General features: G+C 42.8%; 3 protein-coding genes across 7 annotated transcripts in view; 2 read left to right on the top strand and 1 right to left on the bottom strand.

The window, feature by feature from the left end:
* Positions 1-5,246, top strand: part of LOC137876529 (phosphatidylinositol-binding clathrin assembly protein-like) — a 28,112-nt gene extending 22,866 nt beyond the window's left edge. For all 3 annotated transcript variants that reach the window (XM_068716173.1, XM_068716174.1, XM_068716172.1), the window contains one exon: positions 685-5,246. In XM_068716173.1, the coding sequence (XP_068572274.1) occupies positions 685-699 (15 nt within the window). In that variant the 3' untranslated portion in view covers positions 700-5,246. The remainder of the gene's footprint in view (positions 1-684) is intronic.
* A 150-nt stretch (positions 5,247-5,396) lies between these two features.
* Positions 5,397-13,201, bottom strand: rbm14a (RNA binding motif protein 14a). 2 transcript variants are annotated; one of them, XM_068716176.1, is made up of 8 exons: positions 13,177-13,201; positions 12,323-12,502; positions 10,992-11,176; positions 10,546-10,737; positions 10,333-10,442; positions 9,808-10,089; positions 9,505-9,728; positions 5,397-8,852 (listed from the first exon to the last, which is right to left on the bottom strand). In XM_068716176.1, the coding sequence occupies exons 2-8, from the start codon at positions 12,481-12,483 to the stop codon at positions 8,387-8,389; spliced, it is 1,620 nt and encodes a 539-aa protein (XP_068572277.1). In that variant the 5' UTR covers positions 12,484-12,502; positions 13,177-13,201; the 3' UTR covers positions 5,397-8,386. The 2 variants fall into 2 exon arrangements, with proteins under 2 accessions (XP_068572277.1, XP_068572276.1); XM_068716175.1 differs by having other exon boundaries at positions 9,523-9,728; positions 13,177-13,190.
* Positions 13,202-13,941: 740 nt separating this feature from the next.
* Positions 13,942-17,965, top strand: LOC137876756 (ras and Rab interactor 2-like). 2 transcript variants are annotated; one of them, XM_068716557.1, is made up of 6 exons: positions 13,942-14,062; positions 14,663-14,863; positions 15,008-15,122; positions 15,687-15,759; positions 15,953-16,044; positions 16,398-17,965. In XM_068716557.1, the coding sequence occupies exons 2-6, from the start codon at positions 14,663-14,665 to the stop codon at positions 17,747-17,749; spliced, it is 1,833 nt and encodes a 610-aa protein (XP_068572658.1). In that variant the 5' UTR covers positions 13,942-14,062; the 3' UTR covers positions 17,750-17,965. The 2 variants fall into 2 exon arrangements, with proteins under 2 accessions (XP_068572658.1, XP_068572657.1); XM_068716556.1 differs by having other exon boundaries at positions 15,008-15,128.
* Positions 17,966-18,058: the final 93 nt, after the last annotated feature.

Genomic DNA, 18,058 nt, shown 5'->3' with positions numbered 1-18,058 from the left:
AGACATGTTTAGGAGAAAATAAAGAAGGTGTGATGAGAAAACAATCCAAACCTAAACTTGACTGAACATGCTTTGGAGTGTGCATCCTAAAGGAAAGTAGTAGCTATGGAGCTATCGCCAGTGATCTGGGGGATATTGGAACACTTTTCTGGGAAGTGTAGGAAATAACTAACTTCAGCAGAAGCAGGCAAGGCGCAAACCCCCGGGTAGACCCGTTAAGAGTAGGACATTGTAAACTGATATATAACTATAGCAGCATAACAACAACCAAGATTTGATTTTTCCTTTAACTGTATGTGCTTCCAGTCTGCAAGTCTTCTGGCATAATTGAGGCACTCATTCATAGCTAGTTTTAACAAATGATAAGTAAAGTCAAGGAGAGGACACTCCCGAGCAGCAACAGGAATCGCATTGTCAGATAATTGAATAGAAAGTGGGAAGATAGTGTTTTGCACAGCGAGTAACCATCAGTTGGTATGTCTCTCAGGAGGACAAACAAGTATATTTTGACCAATTATTCAAAACATAACAGAGGAAAATAATTGCCTACTGAGCACTCATGCCCATGTAAAGCTGTTTTCCTGGCACGGCGGCAGGTAATGTGCTTGTCAGTCGATGCCTGAACACTTGATGAGGTGTTTTGTCAAACTAAATTACTCTCCATTCTCCTCCCGTCCTCTGCAGATGCACTTCATGTAGGGATGATGTTGTAACCATGGCAGCAAAGCCAAGAGAGAGAAGGCGAGAGGAAAGAGATGGAAAGAGAAAGAGCTGAAGAAAACAAATCCAGAACCAAATCCAGTGCTGGAGGAAGAAAGAGGAAGACGGAGAAGAAAAGGGAGGGGAGAGGAAGAAGGAGAGAGGACCAGTGGATGGATAAAAGATTAAATGCTGTATCAGTTTCCATGTAGCCTCAACATCTAATCTCCTCTCCTCTCTCCATGTGGCTACTGATCTCTCTGTCTTTTAATGGGGTACCAGAGGCTCCGCATCAATCCCACTCATCCTCTGTTTGATTTGCCAATTCAGACGGCGATTATGACCTGTGATGACAGCTCTGTGGAAGTGCAGAGGCTCTACTGCCACTTCCCGACCTCCTCATCCTGATGATTTCATGTATAAAAACTTGCCCACTTCAAACTCGGAGGACTAGCACCTCTTTCTCTGATTGGATTGTTTGCTGGCACTTTACTCAATGTGAACTTTGCCAAGGGTGTATGTCTGTGTAGGTAATTTTAGCGTCTTGTTCAGATTGGTTCCCGGTTGTGTGTCATTCATCACCTGATGTCAGAAGTAATCGATTTGAATGTGTGTGTGTGTGTGTGTGTGTGTTTTACTTTTTCTACATTTCAACGTGCTGCATCAACATTACCGTTTTGAGTCTTTTTATGAGCTCCATTTGTTCTTAATTGCCAACTTCACATCCAAAGTCCGACGTGGAGCGATACTTTGTGGGTGCGCTTGTGAGTGTATGGATGGACGTGGCTGTGTAGGGTGTGTACTGTATGTGTTTCTCTTTTGGTACCTGATGTCATTGCTGTGTTGCCAGGTACCAATGTGTTACTGCACTGGAACTAACTGATGAAAGCACTGAGCCAGATCCAGGCATCGCATTTGGATGTAAACAAACCTCTTACACTAACTTTGCTACATGGGGTTGTGCTGTACACACTGTGTATTTAGTTCTTTTACACCCCCCCCCCCTCTACAGCTGTGCAATATCATGCAATCTCGTTACCGTCTTTTCCACCACATCCGTAGGCTGTTTAGAAAGCTGTTTCCTGCTGTAGTGTTGTTGTGTGTCCACATCAGGTTTCTGTACAGAATGCCGTTTTACTTTGTTTTCTAACCTGTTCTGTTTTACACGTACTGCTCTAAAAGTAGTGACAAATGCACTGAGAGCCAGACAGAGTTGACTGGATGTTAGGAAGGCGGTGTTTCTCAACTCCCAACTGTATTATTTACTCCCTGTCCTGCATTCATCCTGTTCAAAACGAGTCTCCCGCGATGTCCTTCACACTCCAGAAAAACTAGATAAGGGGAACTACTGCAGCGGATGTCTCACCTCCACTCGGAGTAATCAAAGACACTGCAACCACAGAGAGGGCTTTGCTAATGTAGTGTTAACGTTTGTGGACAGGACAGCTAAAGGTCAGTCGGAGGAGTCAGACGAGGACCAGACCGCCGTAAAGCGACCGAGGGTAATGTCTGTTGATCACGACCCGAGTAATGCAGTGATGACACACAGATTAATTCAGACAGCCAGACACGGGAGGCTTTAATGAGACGTTAAATGTTAATGTGGCTTTTCTGGCAGACCCACGGTCCAGTTAGACCCACAGACAGACGATATATACATTTATATATATATAGCACAAACCTTCGAAGAGGGGACAACGCTCTGCTGCACAAAAACCTAAAATCATTGCTGGGATGTACAGTTGAAAGGGGCAATAATCGATTGGGGATGAAGTCGTTTTCTATTGATTGTGTCTGTTCTATGTACATGTACTGTATGTGTGTGTTTGTGTGCACATGCCTTCCCATAGAGATAAACAGGGTCGAGCTCCTCGGTTAGAGACGAAAGGTCTCTAGTGAGCTGGTAGTGTGCACAACTTAGCAGTGAGTATTATTGTGGCCGTGTCTCAGTCTGTACAACCCCACATCAAATTATGGTGGTTCCAAGGATCAATCATCTGATGAAAACAACGCAAAAAATAAATAAAAAATGGCCCCGAAGTCATCGGCCCTGGAATCTCAAAAGCAAAACAGAGAGCCGGAGCTTGCACACGCTTGTGATTCTTAACAAAAATCGTCAAGAGAATTGCAACTGTATGGTGGCGTATGGTTAGGATTCAACCTTGAACTGTAACTGCTGGCAACGCAAAAACCAATCACCCTGCAGCTACGACTCTACGACCAGCAGAGACACACTTCAGTTAGAAATCGTCACCAAGCAGGCAGATATTCTGAGGTTTCTCAACAAGAGGCCGGCTGACATTGGGAAAAAAATGTCGCTTCACTCTCTCATTACTCCTCATCCCAGTGGTTTGTCTTTCTCAAGTCAGCTGAATGCTCTTTTCATTGTGCACTTCACTCCCACGACGCAGCTCCATCCATCCTGGGCCAACCTCTGACTGTTACCGTGTCCTCTGTATATAGGAAATGCCGTTCATGTGTTTTTAGACGTACTCTCTCTGTAAAAGTGATCGAAGCCCCATTGGATGACGTACTGTACGTGGGACAATTTATTGCTGTATCTGTGTTTGAATGGTTGTATTTTGAAGGTGTCATCATCCAGGGATGTGCGGGAGGGTGGGTTTGATGTTTGTGATGTTTGTGTCCATCTCGAGGAGGAAGTGGGTGGGGTTGAGGGGAGATGGGAGGTCATGGGTAAACTATCACAACTGGTCTATACCAAGAGTGTCTTCATCGAGGAAGTGGACAGGACAGGGTCTGTCCTCTTCGAAACAGGAACATTTTTTTGCACCAAAGTCATCATCAAAGCGCAGCTTCTTCTTATTCAAGGCCACTACGGATGGATGATATCAGAACTCAAAAGATTTTTTGTGTTCTTTTATTTTTTAGAGACAAAGAACTTGTCTTCTTTTGCATGATTAAGTGTCGTCTTTTTATTGGCTTGTGTGCCCGGTAAAAGCATGACCATTGTGTGAACTCTCACTTACCGGTGTGTTTGGAAAACGTTAAGGAAATTTCTCCATGAGATTTTTTACTTACCTCTTGACATGAACGTTCATTGACATTCATAATCAACTGTTTTACAATGTAGGGTCCGTAACTGTTTGAAGGCTGCCTCGCATGCAGAAATGCAACTTGCAAGTAACCCATCAAACTTCAAACCCAGTTACCATAACTGCATCTTTGTAAAACACCATGGATGTCAATGCCAGTTATCACCTAGCTAGCTAGACATTGCAGTCTTGTAAAATCGCTCTTTATTAAAACGTTGCTATTTTCAATACGTGTTTGAATGCTCGCTCCTTTTTCATACTATGCCAGCAGCATCATGGGAGGTTGTGATTGAAAGTCAAAGTACTGTAATACGTGTTTGGTCTGGTCAACATTGTGTGGTGTTTTTAACGTGTTTGCCCAGTCTTGTCCCTGTCTGTTGCCATCAACTGGACTTTTTCTTTCCCAGTCATCCTCTCAAAGCACAGGCTGGTTTCCTGAAACCAGACTTGGATTCACCAGAAGCTTCAACTTTATTTTTTGAGACAATTTCGGCAAAACCAGGCCCAGAAAGTGTACAGACTTTGACAGGAGTTTAGGGATCTATGACATCTTTTTTTAACCTAACTGCAGATGGGTAAAAAAGTTGGTTTCTCCATTTCTGTCAGCCATGTCTCTGTGCACTTTATTTTTTGTACCTCCGTTTAATTATCCTTAATTTGAACCTACTCAAGTCAATAATAGTCAGTAAGGGACACAGCATAAAAGTTATAAAGCAAAACTAAAAGTTGTAGTTTTTAAATCTGGGGTTGGATTTCCTAAAAACATTCTCAGACTAGTTTCTCAGACTTTGAGAAAACCTGCTTCATCAGTTGAGTCTGTCCAGGGAAGTATTTCCCTCTCTTACATTGAAGTCTGATAAAAAGGACTGAAACAACCCTAGTATCTACGTAAACTATCAACGCACACAATACTTCTACCTGCACTCTAACTTTACAAAAAGGACATCGGAGGTTAGCTTCAACGGGTTGCTTCTAGTTTTATCCATAATGGAACACTCCCAAGACCATTATCAACCGTCTGTCTACAAAATAAAAGACCTTTGTATTCATCACTGAAGCTACTCCACAGACTAATCTGGCGGCTGGAAACCAGACTTGCGTGTTCAGAATAGAAACTGCATTCCCATGTTCTGCCAGTGAAAGGCGCATGACGTCTTTGCAGTTTCACGCTCGATCCTTCGTCCATTTAGGTGCATAGGCCTACTCACATTACCTCAGTATACCCTCAGCATTGTGTATACTGCATTCACTACACTCATCCCGTGCTCTAGTGTCCATCTGTAAACTGTTCATTGTTGTTGAGGGCATGAAACTCAGCAGTGTCCATGAAATGTCTTGTAAGCAGGGAATGAGATTCCATACATTCAATGTCTTCTCATTTTATTTTTTTTGTATTATCAACAGGTTTGGATTGTTATCAAATTATTGTTTTTTTATTTTAAAAGCATAGGTTGATGTTTTAAGAAAATGGAATAAAACGTCATCTGATGCTGAGCTTTTTAAGTTATTTGTTGAATCCTACACAAACACTTTGGGGACCTTTATAATACAATAGCTAATGGTGACTAATAAGAACAAACTTTAAAAGTAATAATACATTAACTGATTCATTATCGTCTTTAAATATTCACACAGAAGGTACAGTTCAATTCAAATTCATTTATTGATAATTAAACATTTCAAAGAACATAGGACAAAATGTAATTTAAAACAAAATGATATTTGTGTTCATCGTCATTCATACAAGTTGAATGTGGCATCAAAAATCGCTGTTTGGGGGGAGAAGGGGAGTCGAGCGTTGAATCAGCAACCGATCCTGAGCCAGGTTATTCAACTCTGAAATGAAGGGCCTACCGATGTGCTCTTACGCAAGGCACTTTATCCCAAAGTGGCCCCCAAGGGCACATTTACAAAAACGAACACAACCCATCCTACCTAAATGTCCCACGTCCAGCTCTGGCTGTGATTGCCTGGTACTCTTGAATGACAGGCTGTTAGATACGGGGAACTAACAACGTGCCTGCTTCAGATTTGGACTAAAAGACAATATACGTGTCTGCATCTGGTGTGTGTGTGTGAGCGGTCAGTATGTTGGGAGCAGGAATGTATGAGCAGAGTATGTATAATCTTGCATCCTCAAAAAAAGGATGCAAGATTAATTTCCAAAAATCTGAAATCCTGGCAAATAAAACTCCCCAATGACAGGAGAGGAATAAATGGATATAGGTGCGTGTGTGTGCGATCGTGTTTGAGAGTGTGTACGGGTGTTTTCAGGGAGGGGCAGGAGTGTGTGGTCTGAGTGTTTACCTTAGTGGGGGGACACCCCATCGTCCACAGCAGTTTCAGGCCTAACGCTGCTGTTTTCCCCATCCCACGCTACAGCTGCGTGTGCCGTACGTCCAGGGCAAGGGCTCAGTTTGGCTCCCTCCCACTCTAGCTGCAATAATCAGCAAGAGGAAGAAGGTGGCTGGAGCAGCAGCAACAACAAGGCATGCAACTAACAGTTCAAATGGAGAAGGTGGAATAATGTGGAAATTTAGAGAGGCTATGTGTCATTTAAAACCTACCACAGCACTACCAATCCAGATGGCGAATTAGACATAAGATGAGGAACTAGGGTGTGGTACAATCACGGAACGGAACTTCTACTGTCAGTCAAACAATACTGATGGAATTAGGTGTGCATTAGTATGAATTGCACGGGTGGCCTGCTTTACATGAGCAAAATGCAATGAACCCAGTTAAAATACATCTAGATAGAAAGTATGGAGATGTCGTGGTGTGAATGCAGAGAAAGTTTGTAATACTAGTGTCAAAAAGAGGCGTGTGACTCTGGAGAGATCAGAAGAGGGAAAAGGAAAGGACATAAGTCCTTCTCACGGTTACTCGGAAAAAATCAGCGGCCTTTACTAAATCCAGTACCAAGACTGTCACCTCGTATCCACTCAATAACCCTACGCTATTCACATCAGCAACACGCCACTGCATTTAGAAGAAAAACAAAAATACACTTGTACCTGCTCTCAGCTCAAATGGTGAATCACCGATAGCTCCCATTTTTTTTGGAACTGCACTTCAAGATCGAATGCCATGTCTGATTTCACAGCACGTTAAGCTCATATACGCTCACATGCCACACCGGTTCAACACCATTCAGTGCACGGGTGCGACCACAATCGGATAACCATCAGGCTGCCTGATTTGCAATTCAACACAAAAATGAAAAAGAGAAAAAGAAATTTGAACAACTACAAGTGACTTAATGATTCTGTTCTATGCGTTTTAGAAGTAAACACCGACATGACATATTTAACGCCTGAGTTTGTGTATACCTCGAGAAGATATAGAGAACCCGGACTCATACTTTAAGTTAAATCGCTGAAAATGTTTTATCCCAATGTATTTTTAGCCTTTTATGTGAGTCATGTTCACACCTGCCTAACCCGTGAGACTATGAAACTTGACGTTTGCATAATCAGACAAATTTACTCTGTAATAATTCTTCACATCTTGAAAACAGTTAGCCTCTGGAAAACTTTAATGCCAGCTGGCAAAATCTCAAAATCACCCAGAGCTAATTGGGTTGCAACAGAACCTAAGTGACCGTCTAACGAATTTGCGATTATCCGTCTATTACTTTGCCATATCAAAGACTTACATGACCCAAAATAGAGGACAAAAATTATACATAATCCCTTTGAGAGTCATTCAGTGAAGCCAGCCTGAAACATAGCACAAGCTGGTCAATTAACAAACATTCCCGATCTTTACAAACAGACGGTTCAACAGTAAAGGCAACAAAAACCTGGCTGAAGCACTGCTCCATTTCACTTCTTCTGCCGTTCTCTTCTACTCAAAGTGTATTAACCAATGGGGCGGTTGAATGTCTGGACGAACAGACTGGCTGTTATAAAAAAGGTCAACGCAGCTGAATTCAAACAGAGGCCTGTTACATACTCCACACAGGATGTTCCTACACCAACACTAGTGCGTGGGTTTGGATTTATATTAACAAAATTGTGATTATAAGGACATGTGGATCTCTGAAAAATTAGTTTTAAAAGAATGCTGCAAGCCTAATGCATCTTGTAAACAGACGAGAAAGGTAGATTGAAAATGTTCTCTTTTTGCAAGTTCATCCGTTTAAATAATTGGAGGATGTTTTTATAGTTATTTAGTAATTTATCAGTGCATTACATTTTGTGCCCTATTTGAAATGTGTAATTTGGACTGCTTATTTCCCTGCACATGTTTATGTAGAGTATATAAAAGGCCTTGATTCAGTACAAACAAAAAGCTTCTCCTATGATATCCTACCCTGGCCTCCGAAACATTTAAGCCTCTTTGAACATCCAACGGGGAACCAGCTGTGCCTCATGTCACCGAACAGAAACCGTGAACGCTTGACACTATTACAAAATGAACTGTCCCACTACGCCACACGGGCATCAACTGACAGGCAAGCTAGTTAGAAACTAGGTTAGGATGGAGAAAGGAGGGGGAGGGGGGGGAGGATGCGTCTTGACTTGAATTACATTCGAATTACAACCTTGCTCCCTCACTGGTTTACACTGTCCCTTATGTAAATACACATGCACACATCTGCAGTGTGGAAGGAGTGTGTGGGGGTGGGACTATCGATAAGGGGGTTCTGGCGTGTGGTAAGGGTAATCATGGCGCTGGGGCATGGGTTGCCCGTGTGCGGGTGTCTGCTCATACGGTGTGGATGCGGAGTAGCTTCCCGCTGCTGCGTAAGCTCCCGATGAATCATATGCTCCGGGTGCCCCATAGCCTCCAGATGCGTCATAGCTTCCTGACGAGGCGTCGTAGTTCCCAGATGAAGCATTGTAGCTCCCGGATGAGGCGTAACTTCCTGATGTGTCGTACGTTCCTGGCGGCGCGTAGGCTCCCGGTGCTGCATACGTCGGGGGCGCTGAGTACGTCCCCGGGGGTGCTGTGGTGGAGGCCTGTGTGGTGGCTGGTGGAGGCGGAGGAGGAGGAGGAGGATTGGTGTAGGCATACTGGAGGTACTGGTACTGCTGCTGGTACTGTTGATACTGTTGGTATTGATGCATTTGCTGGTAGTACTCTGTGTAAGACCTGGAGTGCAGTTTACAAGAGAAGAGGTAAAGAGAAGAAAGGAAACAAAGAAACGTTAGCCTAAAAATCACATCTCCCATGAAATAATGAACTCATGGATGTGTATTTTTTGTTTGATGTTAATAAAGCATTTTACAATAATGTAATAATTTATTGATCAGTGCTATGTAGTGGTGTAACAAACCACTGTCGATCCCAGATTTCTGGTCGGCAAACTCTGATAATGTTACATCGTACACTATATATGATAATAACAAAAGTAAAAGGATAACATTTAGAAGTTTTGATGGTTTGTCCTGACTTCAGAGTGGTTGAAATGATTTTTGAGACAGTGGCCTTGTAGACCATCTGCTATTATCAAACAACAAAGGGATCTGTATCTGCCAATAAGGATCATCAATGATCGGCAATTAGTATTGGCAGCATGATCAAGGATCTCTAAAAGTTCAAATTTGCTCCCTTTTTTCTTTTGTGCTAACCCGATCTGTGAGCCTATCTGTGACTCTGATCCGATCTGTGAGTTCCATGATCCGTTGCACCACTGGTGAGATGTAAATAAAGTACAATTATACAGTATGTGCAAGTGGAAGCAGGCTTAATATGCTTATTTTTCCTTCTGCCTCCATCTTTTATCAAAATGTATTGTGTGTACCTAGCAACAGGATCTGACCCTTCAGGTGTGTTGGTGGCAGCTGGGGGCTCTTCAGGTCCTCCAGGAGGTGTCGGCAGCAGGGCGCGGCGCTTCGGTCGTATCTGACCAAAGGAACCTGGAACCGGGTCAGGGAGGAGGGGGGCTCGGTTTCCTCGGATTGGACTGCGGTCTCGCTCACTGTCTGCAGATGCTGCCTTTCTCCCTGCCTGCTGCTCTGCCAGAACCTTTAATTCAAAAAAAGATGTCAGAAAATAAATGTACAACACAAAATAAACAGAAGAGAACATTATACAGTTGTACTACCTTCTGTCCCTCCTGAAAGAACTTTGCTCTTGCTGCCTCGAAAAGCGTTGTTGGATCTGGTCCGCTTTGTGGCTCTACTTCTTCAACGGCGGCAACAGCTGCAGGATTGTGATTGGCCATATCTTGATACACCTGGTCAGCAACTGTTCCATATACCTGGCTGGCTAGAGCACCGTATATCACCCCATCTGCACCTTTAGCGCTCGTAATGCCCTTCAAAGCAGCGTAGGTGGGGTCAAAGGAGGTGGTGTTGTAGAATGAGTTATGGACACTTTGTTGAACCTACAAAGACAGATGAGAGATGCACGTATTTAAAAGAAAGCACAAATATAATACTTTTAATACTTTAAAAATATATACTTTATCTATAAAACACTACGGGTAACGAAAGTGTGAGAGTCAGGTTCAAACGAGTCTAGTCACAAATGCTTGTGACCGTTCATAAACTCATGCGCTCGGTTTTCAGAGATCATTAAGTTTGATGTTTTCCAGGACACTGGATGCCCTGCTAGAGAATTAACTGACTTGTATGGGTAGCCCAGCCGCGGCTGCTGCAGCTGCAGCTAGCACGGCTGCTTGACTCTGATGGTGCTCTAGTGATGGAGGCGGTCGTGGAAGAAGACCCTCCCTGCCACCTACAAGGCAAAGGGAGAACACATGATGAGAACAGGACTTGTTTTCAGCCTTTAATATGATGCAGTTAAACAGTTCAACACAAATGGGTAACTTCATCGTTACCTGCTCCTACACCACTGTGGTTTGAATTTCCAGCCATTGCAATCTGGTTGATCAAAGGTTGGGCTTTGGACAGCTCTACGGCCAGCTGACGGCCCTTGTACATGGTCCCGTTGAGTGCGTCAATAGCCACCAGGGCCTCCTCCTTCCTCTCCATATGTACAAATGCATAGCCAACATTTGAGCATAATCTAGCTGTAGAGTACACAGGAAGATCAGCGTTAACATGAGACACTGATTAAAAATAAAACACATCAATCCCACATTGTTAAAGTCACTTTTTGCTGAACACTATATATTTAAAAATGTAACTATTAAAACTTTCTAGATGACACAAGATAATCTGAAGATTGTCATTACATTACAGTGTACTGATACAACCCAGCTCATTTTAGTACATTACGGATCAACACTTCTACTAAGTATTGGTGATGGGATTTCTAACTCACCTTTGACTTTGTCACAGTCTAAAACTCTTCCAAAGGTTGAGAACAACCCGTGCAGGTCATCTGCTGAACATGTTGCAGCGAGGTTCCCCACAAACACTTTAGTGGAGTTGGGTGGGCGTGCACGGGACTCCTCGACCACCAAGGGCCGGCCTCTGTACTCTTTGCCATCAAGATGTCGTATGGCCCTGTAAAAGTAAGAATGAGAAACATCTTTGCATCATCGGGTGCACTGCAAATATTTTAGCTAAGGTTAAAAATGTATAAAATAAACTAAAATTAGCCAAATGCTGACAGTGAGTTTTACGAGGGATTTTATATTTCATTGGAGTTTTGATTCTGCAGGGGTCCAGTTCGTATTGTTTTTTAGCCCAACAAAGCCCCCAAAGTAATTTTGGTAGATCAAGGTTTTTAAGATACTTCAGCACTAAAACCAACCAGCCCGTCAGTTCCGTTATGCAAACCTTTAGACCCTCATGAGCTTCTCTAGTTCTGTTGTTTGATCCATCTGTCAGATGTTTTTAATTACAATTCTAGTTGCCTTTTGACAACGTGAGAGAAAATGCCAATCAGACACAGTATGCTTTTTAAGTTATAAAAAGGTGTTATTTTTATAAAAGAATGTATTTTAGTTTTCTTATTTTAAGCAAGGATGTGTTGCTTGGTAAGCTCTTCCATTAGAATGTTATGAGTAAATATTAGGACTTTAAATAGTGCTTTTTTTAACACACGGTGCACTGTGAAGGTTACATTTTCTTTGCTTACCTACTCCACATGACCAAAGTTATTATATGACATAGATGCACCTCTCTGCGACGTTTGTTTCATCATAATTGTGAAGTTTGTCATTATTATTTTTTGATGTTGTAACATACATGTACCTATGCAGTTAACTAGTACCCTGCACTTTCCTTCATCATTGCACTTACTTTTAGAAGTTGTTTCCCTATATTTATTTTCAACTACACAATATGTATATTTTGGAATGATAGTAGAGGATATACACAATATTATGTATACATTTATTTCACTATTCATACAGATAATCCTTAACATACATTTCATTTTTTTATTTAAAAACACACTGACAGTACAAGCAATAATTATATTTCTGTTTGTGTTCAAAACTCGCTGAATGTACTTAATTAGCGGAATATAGCAAACATATGGACTCATAATTGACCTAGCTAAGTTACCTGATGAGCAATTAACTTCTGTTTAAATTTGTTTGAGTATAAACTTCCATAACCACGTTTGATTGTATCCCAAAGATAAAGCATATTTCTATAATATCAATGAATTCATCCTATCTAATAATGGTGATGAACAGTTACCTGTCTGCTGCCCCCTCCCCCTTCAGGGTAACGAAGGCGTACTGTCTGAGCAAAGAGCAGGTGTTGATCTCTCCATAAGGAGAAAAGAGCTTCGTTAACTCGTCGTGAGTTGCATCTAAAGGAAGGTTCCCGACAAACAACTTCACGTTCTCACCGCTCATCTCTGTATCACACAGGCATCTGTGAAAGAGAAAACATGGTGCTCTGGTTTAAATGTCTTCTTTTGATGTTGGTAACGTTGCTAACTTTAGTGAATCTCCACAGAAAAATTGCGTTTTCCCGCGTGGCTAATCATAATTAAATTATGTTCAACCGAAGTCATACTGCCAGGTGGGGTTATTTAAAACTAAAGTCATTAACTAGTTAACGTTGCATTGCCATCTGCTAAGAAGCATATTGACGTTAGCTAGCCGGTTATTATTAGCTTAACTGGGCAAATAAAGCCGTTGACTTTCGCGGCGAAAACAGACCAAATGAAGCCTGTGTAGCTGCAAAATTAGCTGACCTAGCTAATGCTAGACAAATGACGCATAATCAGTAACACACAACTGGTTTTATGTTAAGATGTACGATCAGTTATACGAACAACAGTTAGCTAAAAAACTACGACACTACTGGCCATTTTGTTAAACGCAAACATTAACGATGTAGCTAACGTTTGCTTAGCTAGCTAGCGCAGTGGTTTCATCACAGTGTTTGAAAACCTGTGCTTAAGCTACAGCTCCACCACTGGTGTGTAAGCTATTATAGCGTATATCAACCACCGTGAATCGTGTTGTGCATTCAATTTAGTTTAAAACGGAGGTAAAGCAACATAATCATGCTAGCATAGTAACGTTTCACGGACTTCTTACCCAACGCGGTCCTGGAGCTGTATTTCAAACGTCACATCCGGTTCCGGTTTCTTGACGTTCGCTGGCTGGAACCTACAAGGGCGCAGTTACATCTGATTTGCAGCAGGTGGCTGCTTTGTGTTCATGACTGGGGCATTCTTCCTCTTTCTCTCTTTGTCAGTGATATGGCTATGTCTAGAGCCTAAAATCACCTACTCTGACGCAAATAACACATACACATGATCTCACGTGTTGTGTTAACGTCAATGAAGTTCATTGTGGAGTACTGTGTCTCCTGAAAGGTCTACAGTGCTTCAGAGGGCAACATTACCAAACTTAAATATCATTGATTTAATAGTTTCATATCAATGGCCCCGGGTAGTGGGGAATAAGTAACATAACTACTCAGATCCTTTACTTAATAATCCAATATATACTTTTCTGGAATGGGCAACAATGCATAAGTCTGTTATATAAGTATATTTTGATCATCATCTTTTAATAATGTAACATTTTGAATCCATGACTTGTATAACACTGCTACATTGCTTTTTATTTTTTTAAATTTTAGTAGATGTCTGAGTATGTCTTCCACCACTATAACACTATAAAAACATAGTTATAACGGGTTTAACTTTATTACGTTTCAAATATTTCTGCTTCGGACAGGCGCGCTTTGCAGTGGCCCGTGGCATAGGTGTACAGTATCACGTGTTTGTTTCCAGGTGAGGGAGAGGAAGGAGGAGCCAAAGAAGAGAGACGTCTCCGGATCTGAGACCACACGTCATGACAGGCCAAAGTGGAAGAGAAGTAAAGTTTCCATCCTCGTGAAGTTGATGGAAAAATTAGCAGCGTGTCAACATAAAGTGGATCCGGAGGGGATCAAAAGAAGTATCGGAATAACGAGGTAAACAACGAGTCTGATAATGTTAAAGTTCGAATCCCGCAGTACACACAAGTGGTGTAAATATACGGCAGGAAGACTCATAGTTTGAAGAGGAAATGTGAGTTTTACAGGAATGCGCGCTGCGGATCCAGACAGATGTTGACATGTAGGCTGCGGTAAGACCTTAGTAGGGCGACAGACCTATATGTTCAGAAAAATAGCCATAAACAACAATATCATTGCTAGCTTACGTTTAATTATTGATGTTACATCGCCGTCTCTGCGCGTGTGTGTCGTGTTCCTGTGTCTGTATTTTTAAATGTGTGTTTCTCTTCCTATTTCATTTAAGCTCTGTCTGAGCTGCTACACTTTACCAAGTCTGGACTTGCTGTCCAAATCCAGGCAGATTTATTACGCAGTCGTGTGTGTGTGTGTGTGTGTGTGTGTGTGTGTGTGTGTGTGAGAGAGAGGGTGTGTGAAGGCATCCTTCCCATGTTCCTATTGTTAATGTGAGCCACAAGGAGAGATAATAACCACCTGTAGCCTGCACACACTATGGGAGTGCATGGTCAGTGGCAGGAGAGCTGATTGCCATGGGTGTATTTTTTGTTGTGTGTGTAGATGGCACAAGAAGAACCGCTGTATGATTTCCCGGAGCCCACCCAGTCGTCAGAGCGGAAGCTGTTGGGGCATCAGAGGGGACGGGGCTCTCTGAGAAGCATCAGTGTGCTGGACCGTCTCCTGCTCACAGTTCCCGTCTGGCTCCAGCTGTCCATCAATCCTGCCACCGCACTGCACATACTGCAGAGGGAGCCTCCTGGGGTGAGAGCCGCATATACTTCATCTAAATAAAATCACTCACACACCATATGTCCACATATGTTTAGGCCATACCTCTCTTGCCCTCTCTGTCCATGTCCTACACACTCACACATGCACTCAGTAATCACTTGTGTCCTCCTGCAGACCTTCCTGGTGCGCAGGTCTCGCACGTCCCAGAAAAATGTGCTGTGTGTCCGCTTGGCGGATGACAGTGTGCCATCCTTCGTTCAGCAATTTGGCATCATGGAGGAGCACTCTAGTAAGAGTATGACAACTTTCATGAGTTTTAAAATGTGATTTCTGTGTCTTACCCATCAAGACTGAATCTGCCTTCTTTGGTACACACAAAGTAGTCATGCCTGTGTGCCCACACATCAAGATGTCCAATTGCACTAGCTAGTTTCCATATACTTAAATGGAATTGCATGAAATACGAGAATACTTTGCTTTTGTTATCAAAGCAATACAAAGATATTAATGTGAACAGATTTCCACAGGTACAAAACTGAAAACAGAGCATTTACATTTTAATTTTTTTATTTCAGTTCATTGACTACTACTCGTGTATGCTTTACAGTATTGCCAACCATTTTATGAAGTAACAGATAAATCATGAAGTAAGCTATTCCTGGTTTCCCTGCAACTTCCTGGAATGCAGGAAATCAAATAAAAAAAATGATGCACGCTTTATATAATGGCAAAACTACGGGTATTATGTTTTACACAGCTTTGCTCCAGTGTAACTTTTTAACACACGACTACATCTAATTACTGCTCTCCCCCTCCAAAAATCTTGGCATCTTTGAATTTTCCTCACCCCCAGCTCTGTGTCTGGAGACTTCAGCCATCAGTTTTCCAGATCTCCCAAGACTAGTTTCCTTCTACTGCGTCAGCAGGTACCATGTTGCCTTCCTCATCATCATTTTCCTCAGCTGTTCACCATTTGTGTCTTTTCTTTTCCCTACCTTCACTTCCTATACAATATGTTTACAGCAGTTTTCCTTCTTTTTCTACATTTGTCACTCTTAATATTTATTGACCTGCAAGAGCAAATGCTGGTGTTAATATTGTATATTTTCTGTGTATCAGAGATGTATTACGCTTCCCTTTGGAGCTTCCTGAAGCCATTGCAAAGGCGACATCCCACAAAGAGCTCGAGTCCATCTCACATATGGGAATAGGTTGGTGAACGCAACTCCTTGTTTGCACGCATACTACATACATTATTATTACCTCACAGCTGCTGGGTAATAAACATATGACATATAAATACTTTTGTTAATTGAAGGACGAATGAGTAGAAAGACTAAAGTTGTTAAAATCAAATCAGTCACATTGCTGAATTATAATATAATCAACAGTATATGGCCTATGGCATGACATATACTCTTTGATACTTCAGGATGACATCATTCTTAAAAGATAGTTTCAAAGTCATGAAGAGGTTATATTTTTGCACATCTTTGCACAAAGGAAGATGTGGAAACTGTGAAGCAGAAATCAGGGTTTCACTATAAAACATCATATTTTACAGAATTCTGGAATTCCCACCTAAACGTCCGTGGGCCTCGGGAGGCACCTAAGCCCCAGAAAGACAAGGAGAAGAAGCCAGACACAGTAACCTCAGTCCCGCCCGCTTCTGCCCCACAGACGAGCTCTGCAGCTCAGCCGGATTCAGCTCCCCAGCCCGGCTCAGACAACCAGCTCAGGACAGTAACTAATTCTGACACGGTCAAAAAACAAGCAGGTTCAAATCCCACCCTGTTCCACGAGTTCTGTCCAATCACGACACGCAGCCCCCGAGAGCTGGACTGTGGCTCCGGCCAGGGTGCTCTCTGTTTCGTCAACCCCCTTTTCCTGCAGTCCCACAATCCTTTGTCCAGACGCCGCATGTTCAACCGCAGCCACAAGGTTCGGATTTCCACAGAGTCTTCGAGCCTGCTTTCGCCCCCACTCGCTCCTCCACCTCCACCACCACTAATGCCCAAAACCAAAGGAAAATGTAATGCCCGCAAACGGGGACAAGGAACCGCCCAACCCAGTCCAACCCACCTGTTACAAGGTGAGAACCCAAGTGAAGTCGCTCAGATTGATCTCACCTGGCCCCTGCCTCTGACACAGAACACCCCCAGTGAGGCCCAAGTTCAGCTTCCATCAGCAACTCCTGACTTTCAGCCTGAGATGCAGGACCAGGGCCAAAGTAAGGCTGGAGTCATCGGTGAAGAGGCTACAGCTCAGCTATCAGCAGTAACGGAGAATCTTCCACCCGAATCAGACTACATGCAGCCCTCTCCAATGATCAGTTCGTCCTCACTCCCTCCTTACCTCTTCCCATATGGTTCTCCCATGGCGCCTCCCCTTTTCCCCAAAGAATCTTCGTCCCTCTCGCCGTTTGACTCTCCCTGGGCTTCTCCCTCTCTCTCCCCTTATCAATCCCCATCTCTCTCTCCCAAGGCTGCAATTTCCCTCTCTCCATACGACTCACCCATCGATTCACCTTCCCTTTCACCGTACCAGTCCCCGTCTCCTTCTCCAAAGGCCCCCTTCTCTCTCTCTCCCTTCACCTCTCCGTCCTTCCTTCAGCTGGCAGAGCAGGCCTATCACACACCTTCTACTCCTTCAAGACCAGATCAGCAAAGATCAGAGAGAGAGGGGGAGGAGGAGGAGGAGGAGGAGGGAGCAGGTGGGGATAAAATGAAGAATGAAGATCACACAAAAGAGGAGCTGCACAAAAAGGGGGAGGAGGAGGAGAGGGGTCTGGTTTTACAGATGAAGGCTGCTTCTCTAAATGACACAGACAGCTGCAGTTTCTTCAGTAGTCTTGAGGGAGCAGCAGAGTCTCCACCTCACTCCCCTCACATACAGGACGATGCTACAAGCCTCTAGCGCACAAACATTTTAGACTGTAACTGATTTACATTATAAAGCACTGTGTAGAATTACTAAATGTGAATGTGGTGACAGCATCTCAGGGTCTCACCTTGAGAGAATCTTCAGAATATTGCAAAACTTTGAATTAAAGTTTTTCAAAACCAAAGATTTTAGTCATGATGCTGGTTGTTTTTTGTGTTTTAACTGCAAACTATGTGCACTTTTTATTATGCTCTACTGCAACACATTTTTGACTTTTTTGCGAACTGAAACAAAGCAATTTGTTTCCTTCGATATCAGTATTTTCAAAAAATGTAATTAAGA

Source organism: Cebidichthys violaceus, unplaced genomic scaffold (assembly GCF_023349555.1).
Source record: "Cebidichthys violaceus isolate CVI_PGR_0920_01 unplaced genomic scaffold, fCebVio1.0.p SCAF_20, whole genome shotgun sequence".
In the NCBI taxonomy this organism is placed as follows: Eukaryota; Metazoa; Chordata; class Actinopteri; order Perciformes; family Stichaeidae; genus Cebidichthys; species Cebidichthys violaceus.
This window is presented reverse-complemented; position numbering and strand designations above follow the sequence as displayed.

Bases quoted from the DNA above. Each gene is read 5' to 3' on its own strand.
- rbm14a (XM_068716176.1), bottom strand. From the start codon at position 12,483: ATGAGCGGTGAGAACGTGAAGTTGTTTGTCGGGAACCTTCCTTTAGAT. The intron at 11,177-12,322 runs GTAACTGTTCAT...TTACTTTTACAG, and splicing joins GGGGAGGGGGCAGCAGACAG to GGCCATACGACATCTTGATG. The intron at 10,443-10,545 runs GTAACGATGAAG...TTTGCCTTGTAG, and splicing joins CCACAGTGGTGTAGGAGCAG to GTGGCAGGGAGGGTCTTCTT.
- LOC137876756 (XM_068716556.1), top strand. From the start codon at position 14,663: ATGGCACAAGAAGAACCGCTGTATGATTTCCCGGAGCCCACCCAGTCG. The intron at 15,129-15,686 runs GTATGACAACTT...CCTCACCCCCAG, and splicing joins GGAGGAGCACTCTAGTAAGA to CTCTGTGTCTGGAGACTTCA. The intron at 16,045-16,397 runs GTTGGTGAACGC...CATATTTTACAG, and splicing joins CATCTCACATATGGGAATAG to AATTCTGGAATTCCCACCTA.